The sequence below is a fragment of the Larus michahellis genome, chromosome 1 (genome assembly GCF_964199755.1).
Source record: "Larus michahellis chromosome 1, bLarMic1.1, whole genome shotgun sequence".
Taxonomy (NCBI): domain Eukaryota; kingdom Metazoa; phylum Chordata; class Aves; order Charadriiformes; family Laridae; genus Larus; species Larus michahellis.
The window spans coordinates 27,537,127-27,559,264 of record NC_133896.1 but is presented as its reverse complement, the minus strand read 5'-3'; the positions used below and the strand labels follow the sequence as shown (position 1 = coordinate 27,559,264).

Here is a 22,138-nt window from a genome sequence, read left to right as displayed (position 1 = left end):
CTGTAAGCACATAGAGAAGTGCATTTGCCTCTTTACGGAGCCGATGTAAGAGGGGAACAGCTGCCTGCATAGGAAAGCGTGACCTTTTCCATCCATATTTTTTTTAAGTTACAGAAGTGAAAGGAAACTGGAGTCTGCAAATATCACATTAAAGTATTAAATAAAATGAAGTCTTGTACAGAATTAAATCACAAGTTCTTATTCCTGCTTCTTGTCAGCTTTGTTTTCTTTTAAACATGCTTTCTACTGTGCACTCTGAAAGCGTTGATTTTGTTTGTACGGCATGTGTACAACGCTTCAGAAACAGCTTTTGTGTTAAAACTGGGTGTTTGGGCTAAACTTCCTAAGGATATACCCATAGTTCCCAATAGTTCCCATTCCTCCCGGTGCAGGTAGCTGTCTGCCTGCCAGAAAACTTGACAAACTGAAGCAAGTGGATTTTAAAGTGGGTACTACTGCGCTTGCCGTTCACATTTATTCTCCCCTCGGCTCACCCTCCGCCCTCTGCCCCCTCCGCTCTCCCGCGGGACCGCGCACAGGTGTAGGGGCAGCCGGGGGGTGTCTATGTTACGGGGGCTTCTGGCTCGGGCCCCCCCAGCCAAACCCCGCTAAACCCGGCTTCGCCTCCCGTGGGTCTCGGGGGGGGGGGGGGGGGGCGTTGCGAGCCGACGGCCGATGGGCTGGGGCAGACTCTGCTGTGGCGAGCTGCGCGCTCGGGAGGGCGAGGGTGTCTCCGCGCCCCGCGGGGGGGTCTCCTCACTGCGCGGTCCCCGCTGCCCCGGAGCGGGAGCCGAGGGCTCGTCCGGAGGGGTGGCTTCTTCCCCACGGCCCCTGGTGGGGCGAGGGGCTTAGTGCTGGTGGGGGAAGGTTGCGGACCCGGCGCGGGGCGAGCAGGAGGAGGTAGCGGACTGGCCGAAAGCCGTCGGGGAGGAGAGGGCGGCCGGGGAGGGGAGGGTGCGGGCGGCCGCGGGGGGAGCCGCAGGGCGCGCCCCGTGCGCGGTGCCGGGCGCGGCGGGGAGGCGGGGGAGGAGGCGGCGGCGGCGCAGACAGTGTGCGGGGACGGGGCCCCAGCCCTCCCGCTTTTGAACCTGGGCAAAGCAGAGGCGGGGAGAGGGGCAGGGGCAGGAGGCCGGCGGTGACATCAGAGCCGGCCGAGCGGATAAGGTGGGAGAGCCGCGGGAGCGGAGCGGGCCAGCCAGGCGTCAGCGATTAGCGGCACCGCACCGCACCGCAGCTCCGGCCACCATGCAGAGGTCCCCCCTGGAGAAGGCGAACATCTTCTCCAAACTTTTCTTCAGGTGGGAGCCCCCGGCGCGGCCGGGACACGGCGGGGCAGCAGGGGCGGGCAGTGACGGTGCCGGGGGTCTCAGCGGGGGCTCCTCCTTTCCCCCCCCCGTCTCGGCGGAGAAGGGGGCCGAGCGCTGGGCGCCAGTTAGCTCTGGAAAGGTCTGTGGGGAGAGCGGTGGGAGTCTCGCTTGCTGCCGAATGATGAGATCTCTCTTTTTTTGTTGTTGTCGTTGTTGTTGCTGGGGTTTTAGCACCAAGAATGGGCTTTGTCTGTCAGGTGTCATAAACCCTCGCTGGACCTGTACAGATGAATTTATGACATAATTTGAGCAACCTTTGGTAAATTGCTCAACTAGTTAATCTGTTATTTCACTGCAAACTGTGAGAATGGGCCGGGGGGGTGGGGTGGAGTGGGGGGTTCAGAGGAGAAGTGCTCTCAGAGCAAGGATTCCTTACGTTTGGCTTTTCGGATGTTCAGCATTTGCTCAGTGTGTGAGTGTAATGTAAGATCTTACTGGAAATAGTTCCTTGTAAGCCTTGAAAGTGTTCTCTTGCAAGCAAAGGCCCTGGCGCCTTTTCTTTCTCACATCTTCAAATGAAAAGAGAAGAAGGAGCCAATACCAACACTTGGGCACAATGTACTTTATAAGACAATATAGAAGCCTGAACATGTTTTATATGACACTGCTAGAAATGACACTGCCAACTGGAAATAGCAGATAATCTTTCTGGCTTTGCCCCACACACCCCTGCTTTTGCCAGGGTGCTGGTTCCCCCTTTTGTTACTTGAGGGTCTTTCACACAGTAGGGAGGGGAGGGAGGAAATCTTGTGTAAGATGTGAACATGGTGACTGAAATGGAAACATGTGATGTAAAACCATAACATTGGCATGAGGTCTCTGCCTGAGCAACTGAGGGCTTTTAACTCACTTTGTAATCCTTTTGGGATAGCTTTCCTTTCCGGCAGGTTGGCCTGGGCTTTTTTTTTTAAAGTTTCTTAAGGGAAGTGGGTCTGCGTGAATCACTCTGCCTGCCTCCCCCACTTTGGCTCATTTTAGCCAGGTGTGACAGCAGGGAAGGATCCCAAACATAACCAGTTCCTAAAGTTTTACAAACATCCAGGTAAAGGTGAGGATCCTAGAGGTGTCCTGCAGTGGGAAAGAAGCCATACCTGTTCTCAAATGCTGTTAGAGCCAGGCAGTGTGAATGATGGGAGTGTAAGCCTTTACAAATTCTCCAAGAAGTTTCAGTCAGTGCTCCTGTCAAATATAAGGTACATATGTGTAGGAAATAATGCTGCATATTAACTGCATTGCTCAAGGAGCCACTTGTTCTGTTTCATTTTATTGATTTGTAAAGCTTCTATCAGAGTAGTGCTCTCCTAGAAACTGTGTTGCTGAAGGTGTCAAGAAAAAACCCAATAACATAAAGCAAATATACTTTTGATTCCTACCTTAGTTAAAGTTCCCATGGCAGAAATCAGATGCAGTTCATGCTCATTAAGTGCATAATTAACTGTCCTTTGGTCTGACCTGGTCTTTTAAGACCAAAGTGTTTAAGTCCATTAAATGACGTTTGAATCATGTTTATCATGCGTGATACGTTATATTGTACCAGCTATCTGGCTGTAACTGAAGAGGTAATAATTAAGTACATAACATTAAAGAGATTATTATGATGAATATTAACTAGAGCAGAGAAATTTCTTTACAAAACTTTATAGTAACATTGTTTCATGGAAAAATCAGGCTTTTAATGTAAACATTCAGTTCACTGGGTAAGAACAGCCAAAATTGTATGTGTACATCTATAAAGTGTCTAATATGATTCTAATACTTTAGGAATGATGTTTCTGTGAGTAAGTCTCTGCTTAGTTGCATTTTACCCCATACACTGTGAATGTTTTTGTTTCTTCACAAATATTATATGAAATAATTGAAAAGGTCCCAAAAGTGAAAGCCACAAGATAAGAAAATGCATTGCATCAAAATTGGCAGCAAGGGTGTCTTTCTTTAAAAAATAAATAAATAAATATTTTAAAAACATTCATTACTTATAGCACTGAAACATGTTAGCTTGTTTTAAAATGCATCACTTCAATCTTCAAGGACTTCTTCAGTTTCTGCCTCATCAGAAGTAGATCTCGATCAATGCTAAAGATTATTAAAAGGTAAGTTATAGAGCAAAGAGTCATCAAGGTATAAGAATTTCACAACACTTTGAGGAATAATATTTCTGATGAGCTTTACAAAGTCAGAAGCATTTGCTATGTATCAGTAACAAGAGACCTGTCCACTCAACTGGAAACATCCACAACGTAGTGATTAGTGAGTGAGATTGGAACAAGGTTTTCTAAGATGTCAGAATATACTGTCAGTGTTTAACTGAATGTACACACATCATTGGTTTCTGATACTGATTGTGTTTAGTAAAGCACTCCAGGACACGTCTACGTTTTAGAACATGCTTTACTTCCATGAAAACTTGTGAGACAGAACTCAACAGCGTTATATCTGAAATAAGTTACGATTCTTTCTTTTAAAAAAAATCTAAACCAAAAAGGTGTGTATGGAAAAAGATTGCTCTTTCCAATGATGATGAAATAGTTGCCTTTAGGTACAACATTGCAGAATGCTTCAGTGAAGTAACTTTTACAGGAGGCTCCTGTGCAATTATGTGTGAAGTATCAATCTGAATATAAAGCAATAGGTTGAAGGTCGCATTAACAGAAGTGATGCTAAAGTATTAATTGCTATTATTCATGAAATCTTGCTGATAAGTGTAATATTATTATTTAAGATAGTACAAGTTCTTATCAGCGTCTTGATACTGATGTCTGTAAACCTATTAGCAAGGTTTTATTGCTTCATAATGTGTCCTGTTTGGTCTGGAGGGGTAGGTTTAAATGTGATAAAGTCAGAATGAAGCTCCTTGCTCATAAGTGAGTAGTTTAGACATGTTTCAGTGTTGTTTGTACATTTTTTTTTAATTCTTTATGCCAAAAAGTGAGAAACTGTCATGTGTATACAAGGAGTAGTATCTTAGGGAAGATCTTACCCTTTTTTTGGATTTCCAAGATTATCAACACTGGTGGCCAAAGAAAGAGAATTGCTTGGTGTGGTCACAATATAAACTATTTAGACATTAGAAATCAACTTTCATCCTAAAATTTGAACAATTTTTGTTTAGAAACTGGGTTTTGGTGGTTAAGAAATAAAGTGTGAAGACAAGTGGTGTGAGGTCTTCCATTAGGATGACACTTATCAAAAACTAAATACTAATTGTTTGGGATTTCAGGGTTTCTTTTGTGTTTTGTTTTATTTTCCTTATTACATTTTCAGAGTTGATCCCTTTTGTTCCCAACCACATGCAAGACATTTATCTGGGAACTGTCAACTTTTTATCTTGCTTAAAGAAAACAGAGTTTATGCAGAGGCAGTCAGATGGTCATATGCTTACCTTCATATTCATTGTGAAGCTTCACTTTTGTCTTTGTAACAGTTATTTATGTTCTTGGAGTTTTGCAGGGTCCAGGTCATACCTTTTGTAGCAAACAACATCAGAGTACTTTGCAATCACCTAGTTTTTATTATAAATTAACTGAGATCAGGTAGTATTATTATGGTTTTATTAAGGCAAGTTAATAAAGTAATTAATTTTTAGCTGGGTACTGGAACACAGAGTTACTCTTGGAGTTTCAGAAAAGGTTGCAACTTTGGGACAATTGTGATATATTTTTTTTAAAATGCAAATTTAGATATTTAAATACAAGTTCATCAAAAGCAATCCTTGTGCTCCTGTCCAACTCTCTAAGCGTATACTTTTGCTTCGGTAAGTACCAAATGTAACAACTGTCTGGGCAGGACCAAGTAGTTCAGTGCCTGATTCATTATTAAATCCACATGAGAAATACAAACTAAGCCAGTTTTTGTGCTATGTCCTCTAGTGGGATCAGTCCATCAGACCTGCTCTAGTTGCTTCTTTCTTCCCAAACCAGAGAAAAAAGTAACCTGCCACCTTTTTATACTGCTGTCCAGTGGTTTCAAGCGCAATTTAGCATGTAGGGGATAAATGTTGGATTCCTTCTTTTGCTTTGTGCGTGCTGGGAGTGGTAGGAAAAGAAATTCAATTCTACACCTTACCACTTCTGGGCAGTAGGACCAGTGTTACCAGTGCACGGTAGTGAAGGTGTTTTAGTGTGTTTTAGTTATCTATCTCTGCTCAGCTAATCTTTTTGTAGCATAAGAGCAAGGATGACTCTGTAGTCTACTGGGTAAGAAACTTGTTTGCAAGTCCTTATTTCTGTTCTGAGGGCACTTTTTATGAAACTTTTAGGGTGGATAACAGTATCCAGGACTTAAGTTTTGAAAGTACTTAGCCCATGAGCTACAGTCATGGTTATTCTTTCACTCTTTCTAGCTTAATTCAGTCTTAATTGCAAGTTTGAGAGTGCATTGACCAAGATAGTTTCTGGTTTGAATAGGCTTTCTCATGAGAATTAGTTTGAATCCCTTCAGAGAAAGGAATTAAAGCCAGACCTGCCCTAGGCAGTTCCTGCTCTATCCTTGAACTATGTATCTTAGGATTTAATACCAAGAGGGTACTTAGGATTTTGATTCCTGAATAGAGAAGGATTTATGTGCCTATTTTCCTGAAGAAGTTTGGTATTTAATGTATACATTTGTCCTCAGAACTTCCCCTGAAACTGTCATGAGTTCCTAAAAATCCCAGGTATTGTATAGGAAGCTTAAAGACATAACTCCTGTCTATAAATTTCACTCTGGAGGGCAGATGTCTGGAAATTGTCATATCCAACATATATTTGGAGCGTCCCCTATCAATACCTAGCTGTAGCACCTTGCTCATCTTTCCTCTCTGAGTAGGGAGCCTCTGTGTATGTTGGCAGCTACGAGCAGGTAGGTTGAATTGCACAGAGTGATGGCTCAGTTGCTGGGACAGCTGGCTTAGATACTTCTACAAGGCAAATTTCTTATTGTATATTCTTAAGGCCCTTTATGGGTCAAGACCTGAGAACCCACCTTTCACTGGTCCCAGGTAATCATAAATCCTGGCTGTTAGTTATAACCAAGCACAGCTGCAGCTGCAGCACAGATTCTGTCCCCATGAGGCTGCCTGATCATTTATCTGTTGCCACAAGTGGTCCTTGGAGACCTGTTTGTCTGTCAGCCCTTCAGACCTGTTTGAAACAGCAAGCTTTCAGTACTTCTGAAAGTCAGCCCCAAGATGGTTTAAAGATGTGCATCCAAGTTTTGGAGTCCTTTGAAAATTTGACTTCTGTTAATATTTCCAAGGTAAAATATGAAACTTGAAGTGAACTGGAGAAAGGATGCTGATTCTCCTACTCCGAAATAATTTCAGTCACGTGAATACCTCCTCTAATAAAGCTAAATTGTGTCCTTGACTCAACCTGATACTGCATCTTTGGTCTGACAAGCAGAAGTGCAAACCCTGCATAGCACAGTGCCCTTCTCTGGCTGCTTTATATCTCTAAAGCACAGTTGCCTGTATGAAGTTGCATCTGGGTTTCTGAAATACATAGAGAGCTTCTTTGCATCCTACAGGAGGAAGACTTACCATCTTGATGTTCAAAATGAAATTATCAAGCATTTGAAAGATTTGCAGACCTCCCTGTACCTTTTTATTCTCCTCCATGCTTATTTGATTTTGGTGGGATAGAAAATAATCCATCCAAATCCTTGAATTATTTTTTAATACTGCAGGTAATGACATGGAAAGTAGTTTTATTGTCTGCATTATAGAGGCTTCTAAATGCCCTAACAGAAATTTGAAGTCTACTCTACTAAAGACTGGAAAATATTTGATAAGGAAATGTGTTTTGAAGATTTTAAAGTCTAAGTAGATAGCACAAAGGATGAGCTAAAAAAGAAGTTTCTTTATTAGTTCTGTAGAGAAGAAAGTGGGGTGTACAAGGATTGTGATTTGTCCAGGAACACGTGATGGAGTCAGTGCAGACTGCCTGAGATCTCCTCTCCTGGACTTTAATCACACAGGAGTATTTCTTGTGTGACAAAGTTACGTCAGAATATTTCTACAGTGAACAATTATCACCTCTTTCATACAAAAGAGTCTCAGTCTCTGAATATCTAGTCTTTTTGAATATGCTAATTTTCAAACTAGTGAGAATAGTGTGACTTACTGCAGGAGAGTTCCACAGGTTGCCATTTTCTCTTTTTCTTTTTTAAAATTTTTTTATTATTTCTTTCTCCCATGCTTTGTAGCATAGATATGTAGGTATAGTGGTTGTGGGGGCAGGATGGTGCCAACCTGACATCTGGGTAATAACGTGTCACATTATGTCCTCTAAAATAAATAAATCAAAGATCAAATTAAAGTGTAGCATATAAGAAGACTTTAGTGATACACATTGCAAAATTTTGCAATGTAAACTTGTAGATGCAATTCCACTGCCTTCTATGAGAGAGGGAGTATTTCTGGGTGAGATGAGCAAGAGCTCACAGGCTGTGTTTACATATCACTCCCGCTCATATAAGCAAAAGGATCTGCATGAGCATTTTCACAGTCAGCAAGTAGCTAAACAAAGGCTACATTGTCATGAAGCTCCTCAAATTAGGAGAGAATAAGTAGGCTTTTAAGACATATTTTTAAACGGCATTGTTTTTCCCTTGAAACTAGAACCCTCCTACCTGTCAGATATGGCTAAGCATCCTTCCTTCGGGAGAGGGTAGGCGGGGAGGGGATCGATCCTGAAAGGCGGTGCTTGGGGTGGCCTGCTGCAGTACTAATGCCTTGACTCCGTGGGCAAGGTTGTGCCTTAGGAGAAAATCCTAAGTGACACCTGGGAAATGTACTTGGTTTCTGGTATATTCCCATGTTTTAATTTTGGTATTTATCTTTTGATAAACTTTTTTTTTCAACTTTTAAAATAAAGGTTATGAACTTTATTGTATTGGAGTCAATCTGGTATTTCACTTTAACTTGTTTCAATTTAACTCAGTTTAAGATTAATCTATGAAATCTGGGATGCTTTTATTTCTCCAGAGGTAACAAATACAAAGAAAACAAAACAAAAAAAATACCAATGTTGCTTTGCTCAAAGCGCAAGATCATTTTGGAAATCAGAAAATATGAGACATTTTCTCATTAACTTGCAAGGGTCAGGCCAAGGAGTAGCAGCATCAAATATGAGGATACAGGGAAGATGGCATAGAGCAGTAGGAGAAGCAGCCTCTCATTCAGGATTAATTACATATTATTGTAGTGGCGATTTACACTTTAATACTTGGTATTTAAAGAAAATAAAAATAAAAATCTTCCCACTTTCCCCTTCCCGTGTTTGAACTGCTGCAAATGTATTCACCTGTTTATGAAGGTTTTTATACCTGGTGACATATCAGTCACTGTGGTTGGAACAAATTACAGATTTGGAAAGTGCCATTGCACCTGCTATGCAACTTTTTTATGCCAATTTTTTATGAAATGTATCTATAAAAGCATGGCTAAGACAGTGGAATGCTAAATTGGGTGAAATTTGTTGCTATCACATCAGTGACACATGTGAGAGATTTTAAAATTCAGTTCAATCATGAATAGCACAGCTCTACAATAGTTTTGCTGATGCAAATTTTCTGCAATGTTCCTTGGTCTTTCAAAAGACTAGGAGAAAGAAATGTCTTTCTCTTATTCTTGCTATGGGATATATAACTGAGAAAAAGAGTGAAGATGAAGAAACGTCCTACAGTCACACTGTAGGTATGTGCTGAAACTGCCTTGCAAACACGGTTCTTAGCACATCATCACCACTCTTATTTTGATAGTTTTGTTAAAGAAATATTTGAGGCATATATTACACTTGACTGTGGTATCTAAACAATTGACAGATTTAATAAATGGAATGTATTCTGTCCTTGCATCTCACACAATTTAAATATCTTTGTACCCCCAATTATGCTTTGTTTTCTCTCAAAAATAGCTTTCAATACTTCTGCAAACCAGAATACTTTGACTATCTTACTAACTGTAAGCAAAAAGTATTGAATTTCTGCTCAAAATCTGAATCTCGAATAGCATTTACAGAGTAGATAATAATCGGAATAAGTGTCACTTTGCAAAAACTGGGCATAAAAAAGCCAGCCTTCCCCAAGAATTGTTGTGGAGTAATCCTAATTAAGATTCGCTATTGAAATCCTGGGGTTTCAGCAGAACATTGATTGTCCTTAAAATGGTGCTGCTCACAGCTAGTGGCAGAGTTGATGCAGCTAAATATTTTCCATGTCAAATAACACCTCACAGGGAAGAATTGTTTATTAGTGAGGAAATTTAAATCTTAATTTTTGTGATCTGCAGGAAAACAACAAAAAAGCAGAAATTAGTAGTGTCTGCTTTTACCTTCAGTTGTTGAAGCCCTGCAGTAATTATTTGTAAATATTAAGCTCAGTGTTGCATTTGTTTGTTTTTTAAAGGGGAAATTGCTAAAGGTTTATTACAGTTTTCAGATTATATAACAAGCTTTTTCAGCATTTGAAACAAAATAACTGCAACACCACTTTGTTGAGGGTGACCAAGGCGCAGGAATTAGGCTGTGGTGCCTGGCAGTTGTTCTCTGTGGGTGCGTTGACTTGTCCCATCTGTTAGCAAGGATCCTGCAGAGTTAGGGTCACCCTTTACGGCTGCGTTGCAGGGTGCTCAGAGAAGAGGGCTCCTCTGGAGGGCTTTTCTGGAGAAACAGTTTCGAGTGTAGTAGAGCTGCCACCTCCAGTATAAAGCAAGCAACAGTTTACAATTTGTTCTGCTGCCAGAGTGATGGATATCTTCTGGGAGAGGATGGAAGTGCAAAGTCTCTGACAGAATCTGGTCTGGTTTGACCCTTTGGGAATGGCTGAGATCTACGTGGTACCTCAGTCTCTTCCTGCAGTCAGTAGGAATTTGTGGCTGTACAAACACCTTGTAAAACTTAGGCTCCAAAACATCATAATCATGGCTTGGTTATGTTCTCTGCCCTCCCTCCCCTTAACTGTTAAAAGAAGGGATAAGATAAAGCTAGAGGCACTTTTCTTGCTCTGTCTCCGTCAAGAGTCAGGTCCAGTTCCTTGGGAGCTGCAAGCGCTATGCCTAACTATATTGTGCACAGGTATCAATGCTTTGTAAGAGAAGGGAGTGAAGCCGCGATCGCCTTTGCACTGCTCAGTAGATATTGCTATGTTGTGCACAGGACACCTGTTGAAATGGTTCCAGCCTGACCAGGGACCCTTGCCGGAAAGCTGCTCTGCATTGCAGGCCTCGGATAGCCCATCCCTACTGCTCTGTCACTGTCCCAGCACCCAGTGCTTCTTGACCTGAAGGGCCTGATGGAGCCAGGGAATCCCTGCTCCTGGGAGGAAGATCTGGGCAGTTGGCTTAGCAACACAGAGGCTCCTTCTGTCTTCAGTGACATGCAAAGCAGCCTTAAGGGAGAGTCAAATCCTATTGACAAGTTAACAGTCTCTGTTAATACTTTCTGGAAAGCCAAAGACATCTGTCCTACTGATACAATTTGCTCGCGTGGGATGAGGCTGAACATGCTGGAGAAAGAAATAGCTGTGGTAAGAAATCTATTATATATTGCTAAAGTGAATGACAAAGAAACGGTCATTAGAAATCTACCAAAAGAGAAGTTAAAACAGTGTGTTTTGTATATGATATTTACATATCAAGCTCACAAGGTATTTTTTGCTACAGGCAATCAATAATAGAGGTGGAACTTGTTTTCCTTCTTTTCTTTCCTACTGTACACCCTTGAAACTTGTCCCCTGCTGGGTTTCATGTGTGTGTACCCATAATAACATTCCTAGTTAGTGGCAAAACTCTGACAGCACTACAGGTTTCTCTGTGAAAGAGTTCATTAAATGCCCGCCAGTAATCCGGTGGCATTTGCTAACGTAATGCTGTAAAGCCATTCTGTTTCCCTTCCTTCTTGCTCTCTTCCTTTCAAAAGAAATTTCTCCTCAGCAACCACAAGAAGAAAAAACTCATTATTAATACTCGCAAATTGTTTCTAGTAAGCCAAAAAATAGAAGAGCCATATTCATTGACAGACTCTGACTGAGCTGCATTACCTGGTGATAAAGAAATGTTGATAACTACAGATTATATTGCCAGTTAAAATAAATTTATAGTCATTTTGCATTTCCAAACTTTGCAAAGAATCCGGAGCATAATGGTAAACTGGATGCTATTGGCATTTGGCAAAAGGTTGGCTTTAGGATATATTTATGTATTCTAGGTCTAGTATATTCCTTTTAATAAAATATATATTGTCTCCCACAGTTACTGACAGCACAACCCAAGCAGCTGTTGAAAATCTACCTTGAGACAAACAGCACGTGACAGGCCAGCTCCTCCCACGATTACCACTCCAACCTGAGGCCACTTGGCACAGCTCGCAAATTGGCCAGATCGAGTCAGGGTGGGACTTCCGAGCAAGTCCAGGGCAGCTGGGAGATGAACATCTCTGTGGAAGCCCTGCCAGCAGCTTGCGGTTGGAACCTGGCTGCAGACTAGAAGGTCCCTGGGGGAAGGTGTCAGCAGCGCTCCTTTAGCTGGCTGGAGGAGTTCATCTACCATAGTTGCAGCTACTCTGATGAGCAGAGAGATGAGGACAAGGACTGCACTAAGTCTGTATCAAACTTGTTGAAGCGGGAGAGGAAGGTGGTTTAGGGACCACATAATTTATGTAGCACTGATAAGTGCACCTGGTTAAAAGCCAAGCAGAACAAGAGACATTTCTGGGAGTACAGGAGATCTGCTAAGCATGCTGCCTTCCCCGAATGATAATACAGGCTCTCTGCTTATTTTCTAAATGCCATCACATTTTATTACTTCAGGTGGTGGCAAAATGCCAGGGTAGGTGCTAATCAGAAGTATAACTAAAATCAAATGTGTGGAGGGAAAGAGTGCAAAGAAAAATGTTTTCCCAAAACATACGAGGCCTGAAATTATAAAGTGCTTCTCTTTTGTCAAGACAAGTTGGGAATTGTTTACTGCAGTCTCAAAGCATTACTAAGGGGCTCAGCAAGGTTATTACTTAGCTACGGTATTGGGAATTAAAGAGGTAGCTTAGAAAGTAGTGTTGCTTATTTGCATTAGCTGCAGTAGTGGTTTAGTGTCCCATAACTTGTATTCATATTATCGTTGCCAAAATATCTGCATATACAGAACTTCTGGTGAAGCCAGTCCATGAGAGCTTCTGTTCCCGAAGGACAGGGATTAGCCTTTTCTGTGCAAGATGTGCACAAATCCAATAGCAACTGGTCCTTTCTGCCATCAGGAGATGTCAAAATACAACTCAATGCCTGACTTGTGATTTGTTGTGGCCATCAAACAATTTTACGTAATAGTATTATTTTAAAATGAAAAGTTTTCTTCTAATCCATTTTGTTACATCCCTGGAAACATTGACCTCTATTTCCAGTACTAATAAAGTTTATGGATGTTTTACCAATGATTCTCCAAAGTGGACTTTCCTAGCTGCCTTGCTGTAACATACCACAAATTGTATGTTATTTCTCAGCTACAGTGGTGTCAAAGACTGAGGTAAAGCCCAAATGATTTATCTGAAACCGTAGTATGATTGCAGAAATGAATGATAATCTTCTAATTTCTTAGAACACATTCTCTTTGCAGTGGGTGTGATACTACTGTTCTCTTGGGAAATACCTTTGTGCTTTACTGAATTATGGGGATTATAGAGTGGTGTCTCATATGATTCATAATTTTGTTAAAGTAAATGTTAGAGTGTGCATGTTTGTGCACACAGTTGCACACAAATAGGCTTTGACTGTTGTGTTAGGGTCTTTTTGCACTTCTGTAGTGTCTAACGATGTTCTTTTACATTTGTATCAACTACTTTGCACTATCAGAGGCTGCAATTGAGAATGTGGATTACTTTGTGTGTATGATACGTGTTCTTGCAGGCATACGGGTAAGCATTTCCAATAAGCTGTTTGTGTTTGTGACCATGGGAAACATTAATGCATTTCTTTTGCAATTTTGTTAACTGGTGTCTATAAAGACAATTTAAAACAAAAATTTCTGAAATGATCGAGGTTTTGCAGATCATAACTTTTATCATAATCATAAATCATGCAGGTGTTTTTTTTTTTTACAAACTGTGTTTACATATGGAAGCATGACGGCAATCAACCACAAGCTACTTCTTTCGCAGGCATTTCTTTTTTTTAAGGAAATATTTTTTTATCAATGTCAGTAAAGCAGAAATTCAAATAGTTTCAAAATACACCATTAGTTCTTACGGTGTTGCTTGTTTATGTTTTGTTTTAGTCCTGTGCTTTCAAAAAGATTTCTGAACAGAACCTGCTGCAAAATTTTGTACAAGTTGGCACTTGGGGATACACAGGCCTTTCAGCAGCCAAATTGTTTGATAAAATCAGTAATGGCTTATAAATAGTTTCTCGACAGAGTAGCCATTCTAGAGTTTTTTCCTGCTTTGGCTTAATTCAGCATGCCCTTTAAACTGATATTAAATTTTTAAACATAACATTTGAAAAGAAAAAAGGAAAACATTTACATGTGATGCATGCAATGAAGAGGGGAGACCTCATTGCTCTCTACAACTACCTGAAAGGAGGTTGTAAGGAGGTGGGTGTTGGCCTCTTCTCCCAAGTGAATAATGACAGGACCAGAAGAAATGGTCTGAAGCTGCAGCAGGGGAGGTTTAGATTAGATATTAGGAAGAATTACTTTACTGAAAGAGTGTTCAGGCACTGGAACAGCCTGCCCAGGGAGGTGGTTGAGTCACCATCCCTAGAGGTGTTTAAGAAACGTCTAGATGTGGCACTTCAGGGCATGCTCTAGTGGCAGAGATTGTAGGTTGTTTGGTTGGACTCGATGATCTCAAAGGTCCTTTCCAACCATGAAGATTCTATGATTCTATGACTCTAAGGTCTTATGAGGAGTCCTGTGAAGGATCTTGTCGGTTGTTAAATGCTTATTGCAATGTAAGCTGTCAAAGGAACACTCAAGCTATATTAAGATTTTCTGGTTTATAGGAATGAAACTTATACATACAATTTACTATAGTTCTGATTAATTACTCATTTATATGGACGTAACACATATTTGGAAATACAGTAAAAAAGTCTCAGTCCCCTGTTCATTTATCTGGCACTGACTGAATAGGAAATGCGTGGTATGATCCCACCCCAAAACTGATATAATGCAACAGTTTTGCAATTATTCTTTTAATGTTATGTTTGTGAATATAGTTTTGTAAATATAATGCAGAGCTGCACTATATTATGTCATATTGTGTGTGGATGTGTATGTGTGTGTGTGTGCACAAAGACATACTTGGATGCTCTGAACAAAATATTCAAGGTGAGACAATGCAATTCCAGGATTAACTTCAGAAACTGGTAATTTATTTTATTTTTTTATTTTTCTGCTTAGATGGACAAAACCAATTTTGAGAAAGGGTTACAGACGACGGTTGGAGCTGTCAGATATTTATCAAATCCCTTCTGCGGACTCTGCTGATAATCTTTCTGAAAAACTAGAAAGGTATGAAACATTCATGGAGTAACTTTGTTTCAGGAATCACACTGCAATTTTCATTAAAAAGCTGTTTGATAAAATGTTTAAATAGCGTGGGGTGCAAGCTGGTTGCACCCATTGACTGCTCAAGCATGTCCTCATTCAGCACACAGTTGTCCTTTGGGGCATCCTCGGTGCACACGTATCACCTAGATGCTCTAAATTACTATATACAGGTACCTGTGACATCTGTCCATTGACTGGCGAGGCTAGACTCACAGTGTCAATGTTAGTTCCCTGTTCTGCTATTCTTTCTTCCCAAAATACCCTTGTAAAACCTTGTTTTATTTTTTTCTTCAACTGAATAACATTCTTAATTTTCTTTGATACCACTGTTAAAAGACTACTTGCTTCTGCAGAAGTCATGCCCTGACTTTCCCCATTTAGGCTTCCTCTCTTCTCTACACTGTTTCAGTGGGTCCTAATTCAGAAACTGGGCTACGCTTCGGACTAACTCTTAGATACAAGTGCCTAAATCCAATCCCTCTTTCCTAGCCTCCCATGTAGCTTTCCCTGGCGTGCCAGGGCAGCTAACGTCTGCACTGTTGTACAAATCCAATTGAACTTCATTGCAGTGTGACATATGTATTCAGAACTGGTAGAAAGTATTGAGAACATTGTTATGCTTAATGCATTTTGATAGTTTATAAATGGAATATTCTGGTTATTTAATATTCTGTTGAAAAATGGAGAAAAGAGCTGAGGAAGTTCTTAGGAGTGCTTTAATCTGCGAGTTGAATTTTGACTGACCATGCTTTTTGTATTTAGCATTGCTTCTGATCAGCATTTATTATCAAATAGAAAATTATTGTCCTAGCAACACAGGTTAAAAATAATGCTGTGCAGTAGAAAAGTCACATTTTTGATGCTTTGTTGGTGTTTTCTTTTTTGCAGACTGGAAGAGCTCCAAAACATTTATTTGCCTATTATTTGTGCTTTGGTCTTAAGTACAGCAGGTTTCTTTAAAACATACAATGTGTCCTTTTCATGAATTAGTTGCCTGCGGGGTGATGTATGGCTGAGTATTTAAAACTGCCAAATATGTGGCTGAACTAGGCTTGAACTTTTATTGATCTATCAAGTCAATGAAGGCCAGGTCTTTGGGGTCTCTGCAAAGCTTTCTTTCATTAGTCACCTTAGCTAAATCTCCTTGGATATACTTGAGTGAATTGAAGTATGTCAGAGCCATAGACCCATGTATTTACTCATGGCAACTTAATGGTCTTGTTTTTCGGTTCCTTTTCAGAGAGTGGGACAGAGAGCTGGCAACTTCAAAGAAAAAACCCAAACTTATTAATGCTCTTCGGCGATGCTTTTTCTGGAAATTTATGTTCTATGGAATATTGCTATATTTAGGGGTAAGATTTGTTCTTTTTTTTGGTAAACTTGTAGTGTTCCATTCAAGTCTTAGGGATTGCTAAATTAATAGAGTCCTGTGAATAGCTACAGATTTTGCTCTGTGTATTGCTTATAAAGCAAAGATGAAAAATACAGAGAGATACTCGTAGACCTTCATAAAAAAAGTATTTTCTGATAATTTCTTAATATATTTAAAACATACATATTAATAATTTTGAAATGCATGTAGTGCTAGGTGCTGGCATATGCTTCACCAAGTACAGGTAGAGCACCTGAATTTTTGTATCACTGCTGAACTGAAGTAATTATTTTCTCATGTTACAGTTTTTAAGAAGTTTCTAAAGAATTTTCTACCCTTATATTAAAACAAATGACAGTGCAATTTCACATGATTCAGTCAATTTTATCAAAGTCACTGTCAGCCAGCTTCATAGTTAAATGTTTTATTCAGGTTTATGTATGCAATAAACAAATTGTCTTCATTAATGGTAGCAATTCCGCAACTGTGTGAAATATGCTTGGATCTTGGTGCTGTTAGCGCTCTAAAGGATATAATCAGGAACTTGATGTGAAAGTCTGAACTGATTATGTTTATCACCTTTCCAACATATTAGTTAGGATTACCCTGATTTAGCAAATGCCACCTGTTTGACAATCCTATCACTGCGGTTAGGACCTGTGAAAATAGTTTGTTATTGATGGTGTCTCACTAGGTGTGTTGGATAGCCAGACTGTAAATCTGAAAATTACTGTTAACTAATATGCACATTAAATTTCCATGTTATTTTCAAGTTTCTGCAATTTAGTAGTAAGAGTGAGATATTAAGCTCTGTGTTTCTCTGTTCAAAATTCTGTGGTATCAGAAACTGCAGCTATAATAGCCCAAATGGCCAGAAGTGGTCAGATGTACTCAGATAGTCAGTGTTTTCAGATGTGAGATGGAGCTCTAGGGCAGATTTTTATTTTCAGAAGGTTGATATAGAAAGGAACTAATTCCACTGGCATTAGTGTTGAATGTGATCTAGTTTAGCTGTACTTTCAAGGTCATGGATTGGGCAGAAGCAGTGTGTAAGGGGAATTTATGGAAAACACCCAAAAATGTCCCTGAAGTTCATGTTGCTTGCTATAAAACCAAACCTCTCTTTTCTTTTACCTTTCTATCAAGTATCACAAGGAACTATTCTGAGAGAACATCAGAGTTACAGAAATGCAAACCTTCACGCCCTAATGACCCCTCTCCCAGGCCGGAAAGAGAGTAGCGTGGTGACTTGTCATCACCCCATGAACTTGCTGCTCACTCCTCTGTAGAAGGGAAATTTTAAGCTAGGTAGATCTAGTAGGTAGATGAAGAAAGATCACAGTCTGCTCTATGTCAGCCATGCCAGATGTATGCTAACTGAAGCCACATTGACACCTAAACTCTCAAATTTTGATAATTTTGTGTAAAACAGTTTAAACATAAATAAGAATGTAGTGAAAATTAAAACACAAGTCCTTAACTGCATGCAGACTTTTCAGCATTAAAAGGGAACTTTTTAAGGGTGTAAAGTTTTAATGCATCGGGCAGCGTTTCAAGTCAAAGAGCGTTTTTCAGGTTAAGCATGGAATTTGGAGCCTGACTTCTGCTAGTTTTATGCTGAAATTGTTCCACCCTAATAAACTTCCACAGAGTCTCTCCCGTTTACATGGCTGTGTAAAAGGCAGGCTGATCTTGCAGATTACAAAATAGGTAAATTTTTTTAGGGTCCTGTAAAACATTCCTAAGTGTATTAATTTGGACTGCTAACAATGCAAATGTTCTGGTTTAGATCACTGTTGATTTGATTTGGGTAATTAATAATGGACTACAATTTCACTTCAGATTGGATTTTCCCCTAAGAATTATGGAAAAACCAAGTGCATCTTTCTCTTCTAACACCATGTCCAGGGGAAATGAGTATCAGTAATAGAATCAGAAAGTCACAAAGTAAAATGGTCTAAAGAAAAAGGAAGAAATTCTCTAAAGAAAATGCAAATCGCTTCCCTTAAAATGCAGCATTGGCCTTCTTTTTAGTCTATAAAAAATTTAGGATCTCTGTCAGTCTATCATGCTGCTTCAGGGTTTCAAAATAAAAAAAACCTATAGGTCTTAATCTTTTGCAATCACATTTAGACTGTCCCCTAGATGTAGCTCATAAAGAGGGACTCTGAAATTTCTCAGCACCAATGCTTGATTTTAAAAATAAAACCTGGAGTGAAAAAGTTATTTACATTTTATCTTTTTGCTTCTTTCTCATGGGTAGATACACTCACGCATGTGTGTATACAAATTCTGATTAAAAATAGAGGAATCAAGAATTAGCACCCAAGCCAACTTCGTTCTCTTCCAGTTTAAGTTTATTCAACTTGCTGGACTCTTGCCACTAACGAAGAGCCTCAGGTCTCCTCTCACTGCCACTCGCCTCAGTCTGAAGTCACCACTGCTGCAGATCTGGTTCAAAGAGTCGTGCTTTCCTCGCCTTCTCTGTACACAAAGGCTGCACAAGGAGAAAAGAGAGGAGATGATGGTTATGGTGCTGTCTGGGCAAAACCCCTCTGGAGGGCTTTTCCGCACCAAACCCTGGGCTACCCTCTGGCTGTTTGTGTTGTGCAGGGCTGGCAGGAGGCAATGTGGCTAGAATAGAAGTTGATGAATCAATTAATTTTTCATTTTAGTCCAGGTAGGGCAGTTAACCATCTAGGACAGGGCCTTTTGCTATCTAAGGGGCTGTGTAATAACCCTTCTCTTTATACGCTTTCACCTTGTTTGGTGACTCTTCTCTGGGACAAGACCATTTCTTTGTGGACTCCTACCCAATTCTGTCTTTTATTTACTCCTGCCATCTCATTACTGCCTTTAATTTTTTAACCTTTTTCTTCACCAAGCCAGCAACTCCTTATTCTTGTCAGGTTTGTATTTAAAAAAAACCCCAGCAGTTCTAGAAATTGAGCCTACTATACACTATAAAAGGTGTTTCTGCAGAGTCTGCCAGCTGAAACTTTCGCAGTAATACACTCCTGTTAGAAGTTAAGCAGTGTCTGAGGGCTTTTGCAGGCATTTTTGAGGATGACCTTCCCAGAGTAGGGGGCAAGTAGAGTGTGTGTGGGCATGCACGTGTGGGACTGTACATGGTTGATTTCTCCATGTGGGCTTTTTTAACCGAGTACAATTTTAGACCAGGTGAGGACAGAACAGGACTGCAGGACTTTTGAGTCAGATTCTTTGTTTGCTTGGGTTTTTTTTTTTCCATTTCTTTAAGAAATCACAGACGTGAATTCCGCACATAGGAAACAAAACCTGCACCTTTCACAATGAACATGGAAACATTAAATCTTAGTTTAAATTCTTAATTCTGTTATCATTAGTCTTCATTTTATTGAAAGCTGTAAGAGGAAAAACTCACTGTTAAAGCCACCAGTGTTCTTTTCAGGCTCTACTCACGGAAATTAACGGGAGCTTTGCCATTACTTCGAATGGGGACAGGATGTTGTGCCGTATTGGCATAGGTGCAACCAAGTTGTGTGTTCTTTTGAACTTCACTTTCCTTTCGGCTCTTCTCTTGCCTAATCCCTGAGCCGTTTTCACGGCACCTTTCTTGGAGTGTGGTTTAAACTCTGCTGACATCCCTGCTGTTTGTGCAGTTGTCTTGCAACTGGCATCACAGCTTTGCTCTCATTAGGTCTAGTAGTTTTTCTGTCTCTCCCTTTCCCCTCATGCGCCGTAGGTAATGATGTTATTGCAGGGTGGACACTTGTGCTCTGGCCCCCTAGAGTACTACGACTCTCCCTCATAAATAGTGTTTGCTAGGCACGTTGAGATACTGCACTTAATGTATCTGCTCCCCTGCTGCTCGAAACAGCTTCCACGCTTCACCTCATCAGCAGATGTGTCTTGCAATTTAAAGAAACGGTGGTACGGCAGTGAAACAAAAATCTTGTACCGATTGCACAGTACCGGCTAACAAATTGAGTATTTTGCTGTGAGGATCAGTTTGATTCTACTTACATTTTTCTCTTATATTCATCTCCATGAAATGTATACTTCCACTCAGGCACAGCAGCTTCTAACATTAACATAGAAATGGTTTTAGTATCATATCCCAAAGGACCCTAATGAGGATTTCCTGAAGTTCTCGCATATAGGTCACGGGTGTGAGTGAGGCGGCAGGGAGGGATGTGAAAGTCCCGAAGCACTTCTTGGGCGTATGCCAAAACAGAGATGTGCATTATTGTCTTCAAATGCAGAGTGATTGAGCATATGGGGGATACACGTAATGTAAAAGTTCTCATTGTGTAAGAATAGCCATACCAGGTCAGATTAGCACAGTATCCTGTGTCATACTCTGATTTCTCTTCAGATCTTTGCTCTTTTAATTAAGATTTCTGAGAGGGGGATGTTTCTGAGTTTCTCAATGGCCTATGATGAACGCAGAGGGAAGAGCAAGGACAGGAGAAGGGAAAATACAGCTCGTGAAAACTGGTTTTTCTGTTAGGTGCACAAATCCCATTTCTTTTTTTAGGCAGGTCATTCTAATCAGTTTATTTAACCATATTTATATAAGTGGGTAGTTTCGAGGTTACAAGAGGAAAAATGAAAAACAGGTAGTTCTGCTTTCATTTGTATGTTAACTAGATAATAATATCTCTGATAAGTAAGCTGATAAATCTCCACTGTAAACCAGTGGATTTTTACGCCCCATGAGATAGCAAATGATTTGGCTTATTGCCAGCCATTATTCTACCCTTAGTCTGTAAATCATCTTTTTTTTTTCAGTGAGCTAGGCATGTATGCAATACCTTTATAGTCACAACAAACACAGCAGCAGAGTGTGGCATTTTCATTGCAATAGGAGTAAAAAAAAAATTCTTGCTATTTTAAGCCTATATATAAAAGCTTATCTTGGAATCTCAGAGAGTATGAAAGCACTCGTCCTTGAGAGGTGACTGTTTTGTATTTTGTGAGTTTTGGGGAGTTTTGGTTTGCCGTTTCGGGATGCATATGTCTAAGCACAGCTGCCTTGTGTCATGTGTGTTTTAATAAACACTCCCCCCGTTGCCTACTAATAACACTGAAGTCTTTGTCAAAGCCGGCTCTAGGTTTACAACATTTCTGTTGGGGCAGAGTGGTGTTTAATTTGGGAAATGTAGTGTATAGCACAGGTATGCTATTTAAGATATAAAATGTCATCTCTTCTGTGGAAAAAATGAATGATGAATATCCACTCCACCAATAGTGACATTCAAAAGGGACTGTAGAATTGCTTGGGATTGCTCTTGTATAAGAGACCGAAAGGAACCCAAAGGAGAAAGAAAAAAGTCAAAGGGGATTTTCCCAATCTATTTATCCCTGTAAAACGTTAATTACAGCTGAACTTCACTAGTTTGCTTCTCTCTGAGTCTCTGTATGGTGGTCTGTGTGGTTTTCAGCTGGAAGGCAGTACCAATAACTTTTTGCCAGAATTTAACATATCTGTACAAAAAAGAATTCAATAGTTTCTTGCTAAATTTGAAGTTATCAGATGCTTTCTGCTGAGATACAACAGAAAGAAGGATAAGGAGACACGCATGAAAGTTCTTACCACTAAGTATTTTTACACTGACTATAACAATGAAGCAAAGGAGCACATACGTGTTTCACACCCTTCAGAAGCTCATGCAGAAGATGAAGCAAATTGTTAGACCGCAGCACACCAATGTTTTTTGCAGGTTTTGGGGAAGGAGCGGGGAAGGAAAGAGGGGGCAAGAGGCAGAGGTGAAAAAGGTTGAGATTATAGGAGTGAAAGTATGAGAAAGATGTGAGTGTGAAGGGAAATCATAGAATCCTGGAATGGTTTGGGTTGGAAGGGACCTTAAAGATCATGGCAGGTAAAGGTGAGATAACGCT

At 40.3% G+C, this 22,138-nt stretch overlaps 1 protein-coding gene across 1 annotated transcript in view; it reads left to right on the top strand.

Annotated features, from left to right (window-relative positions):
* Window positions 1–1,118: 1,118 nt before the first annotated feature.
* Window positions 1,119–22,138, top strand: part of CFTR (CF transmembrane conductance regulator) — a 94,135-nt gene continuing 73,115 nt past the window's right edge. Inside the window, exons 1-3 of the mRNA XM_074601815.1 lie at window positions 1,119–1,298; window positions 14,734–14,844; window positions 16,124–16,235. Of these exons, the coding sequence (XP_074457916.1) occupies window positions 1,246–1,298; window positions 14,734–14,844; window positions 16,124–16,235 (276 nt within the window). The 5' untranslated portion in view covers window positions 1,119–1,245. The remainder of the gene's footprint in view (window positions 1,299–14,733; window positions 14,845–16,123; window positions 16,236–22,138) is intronic.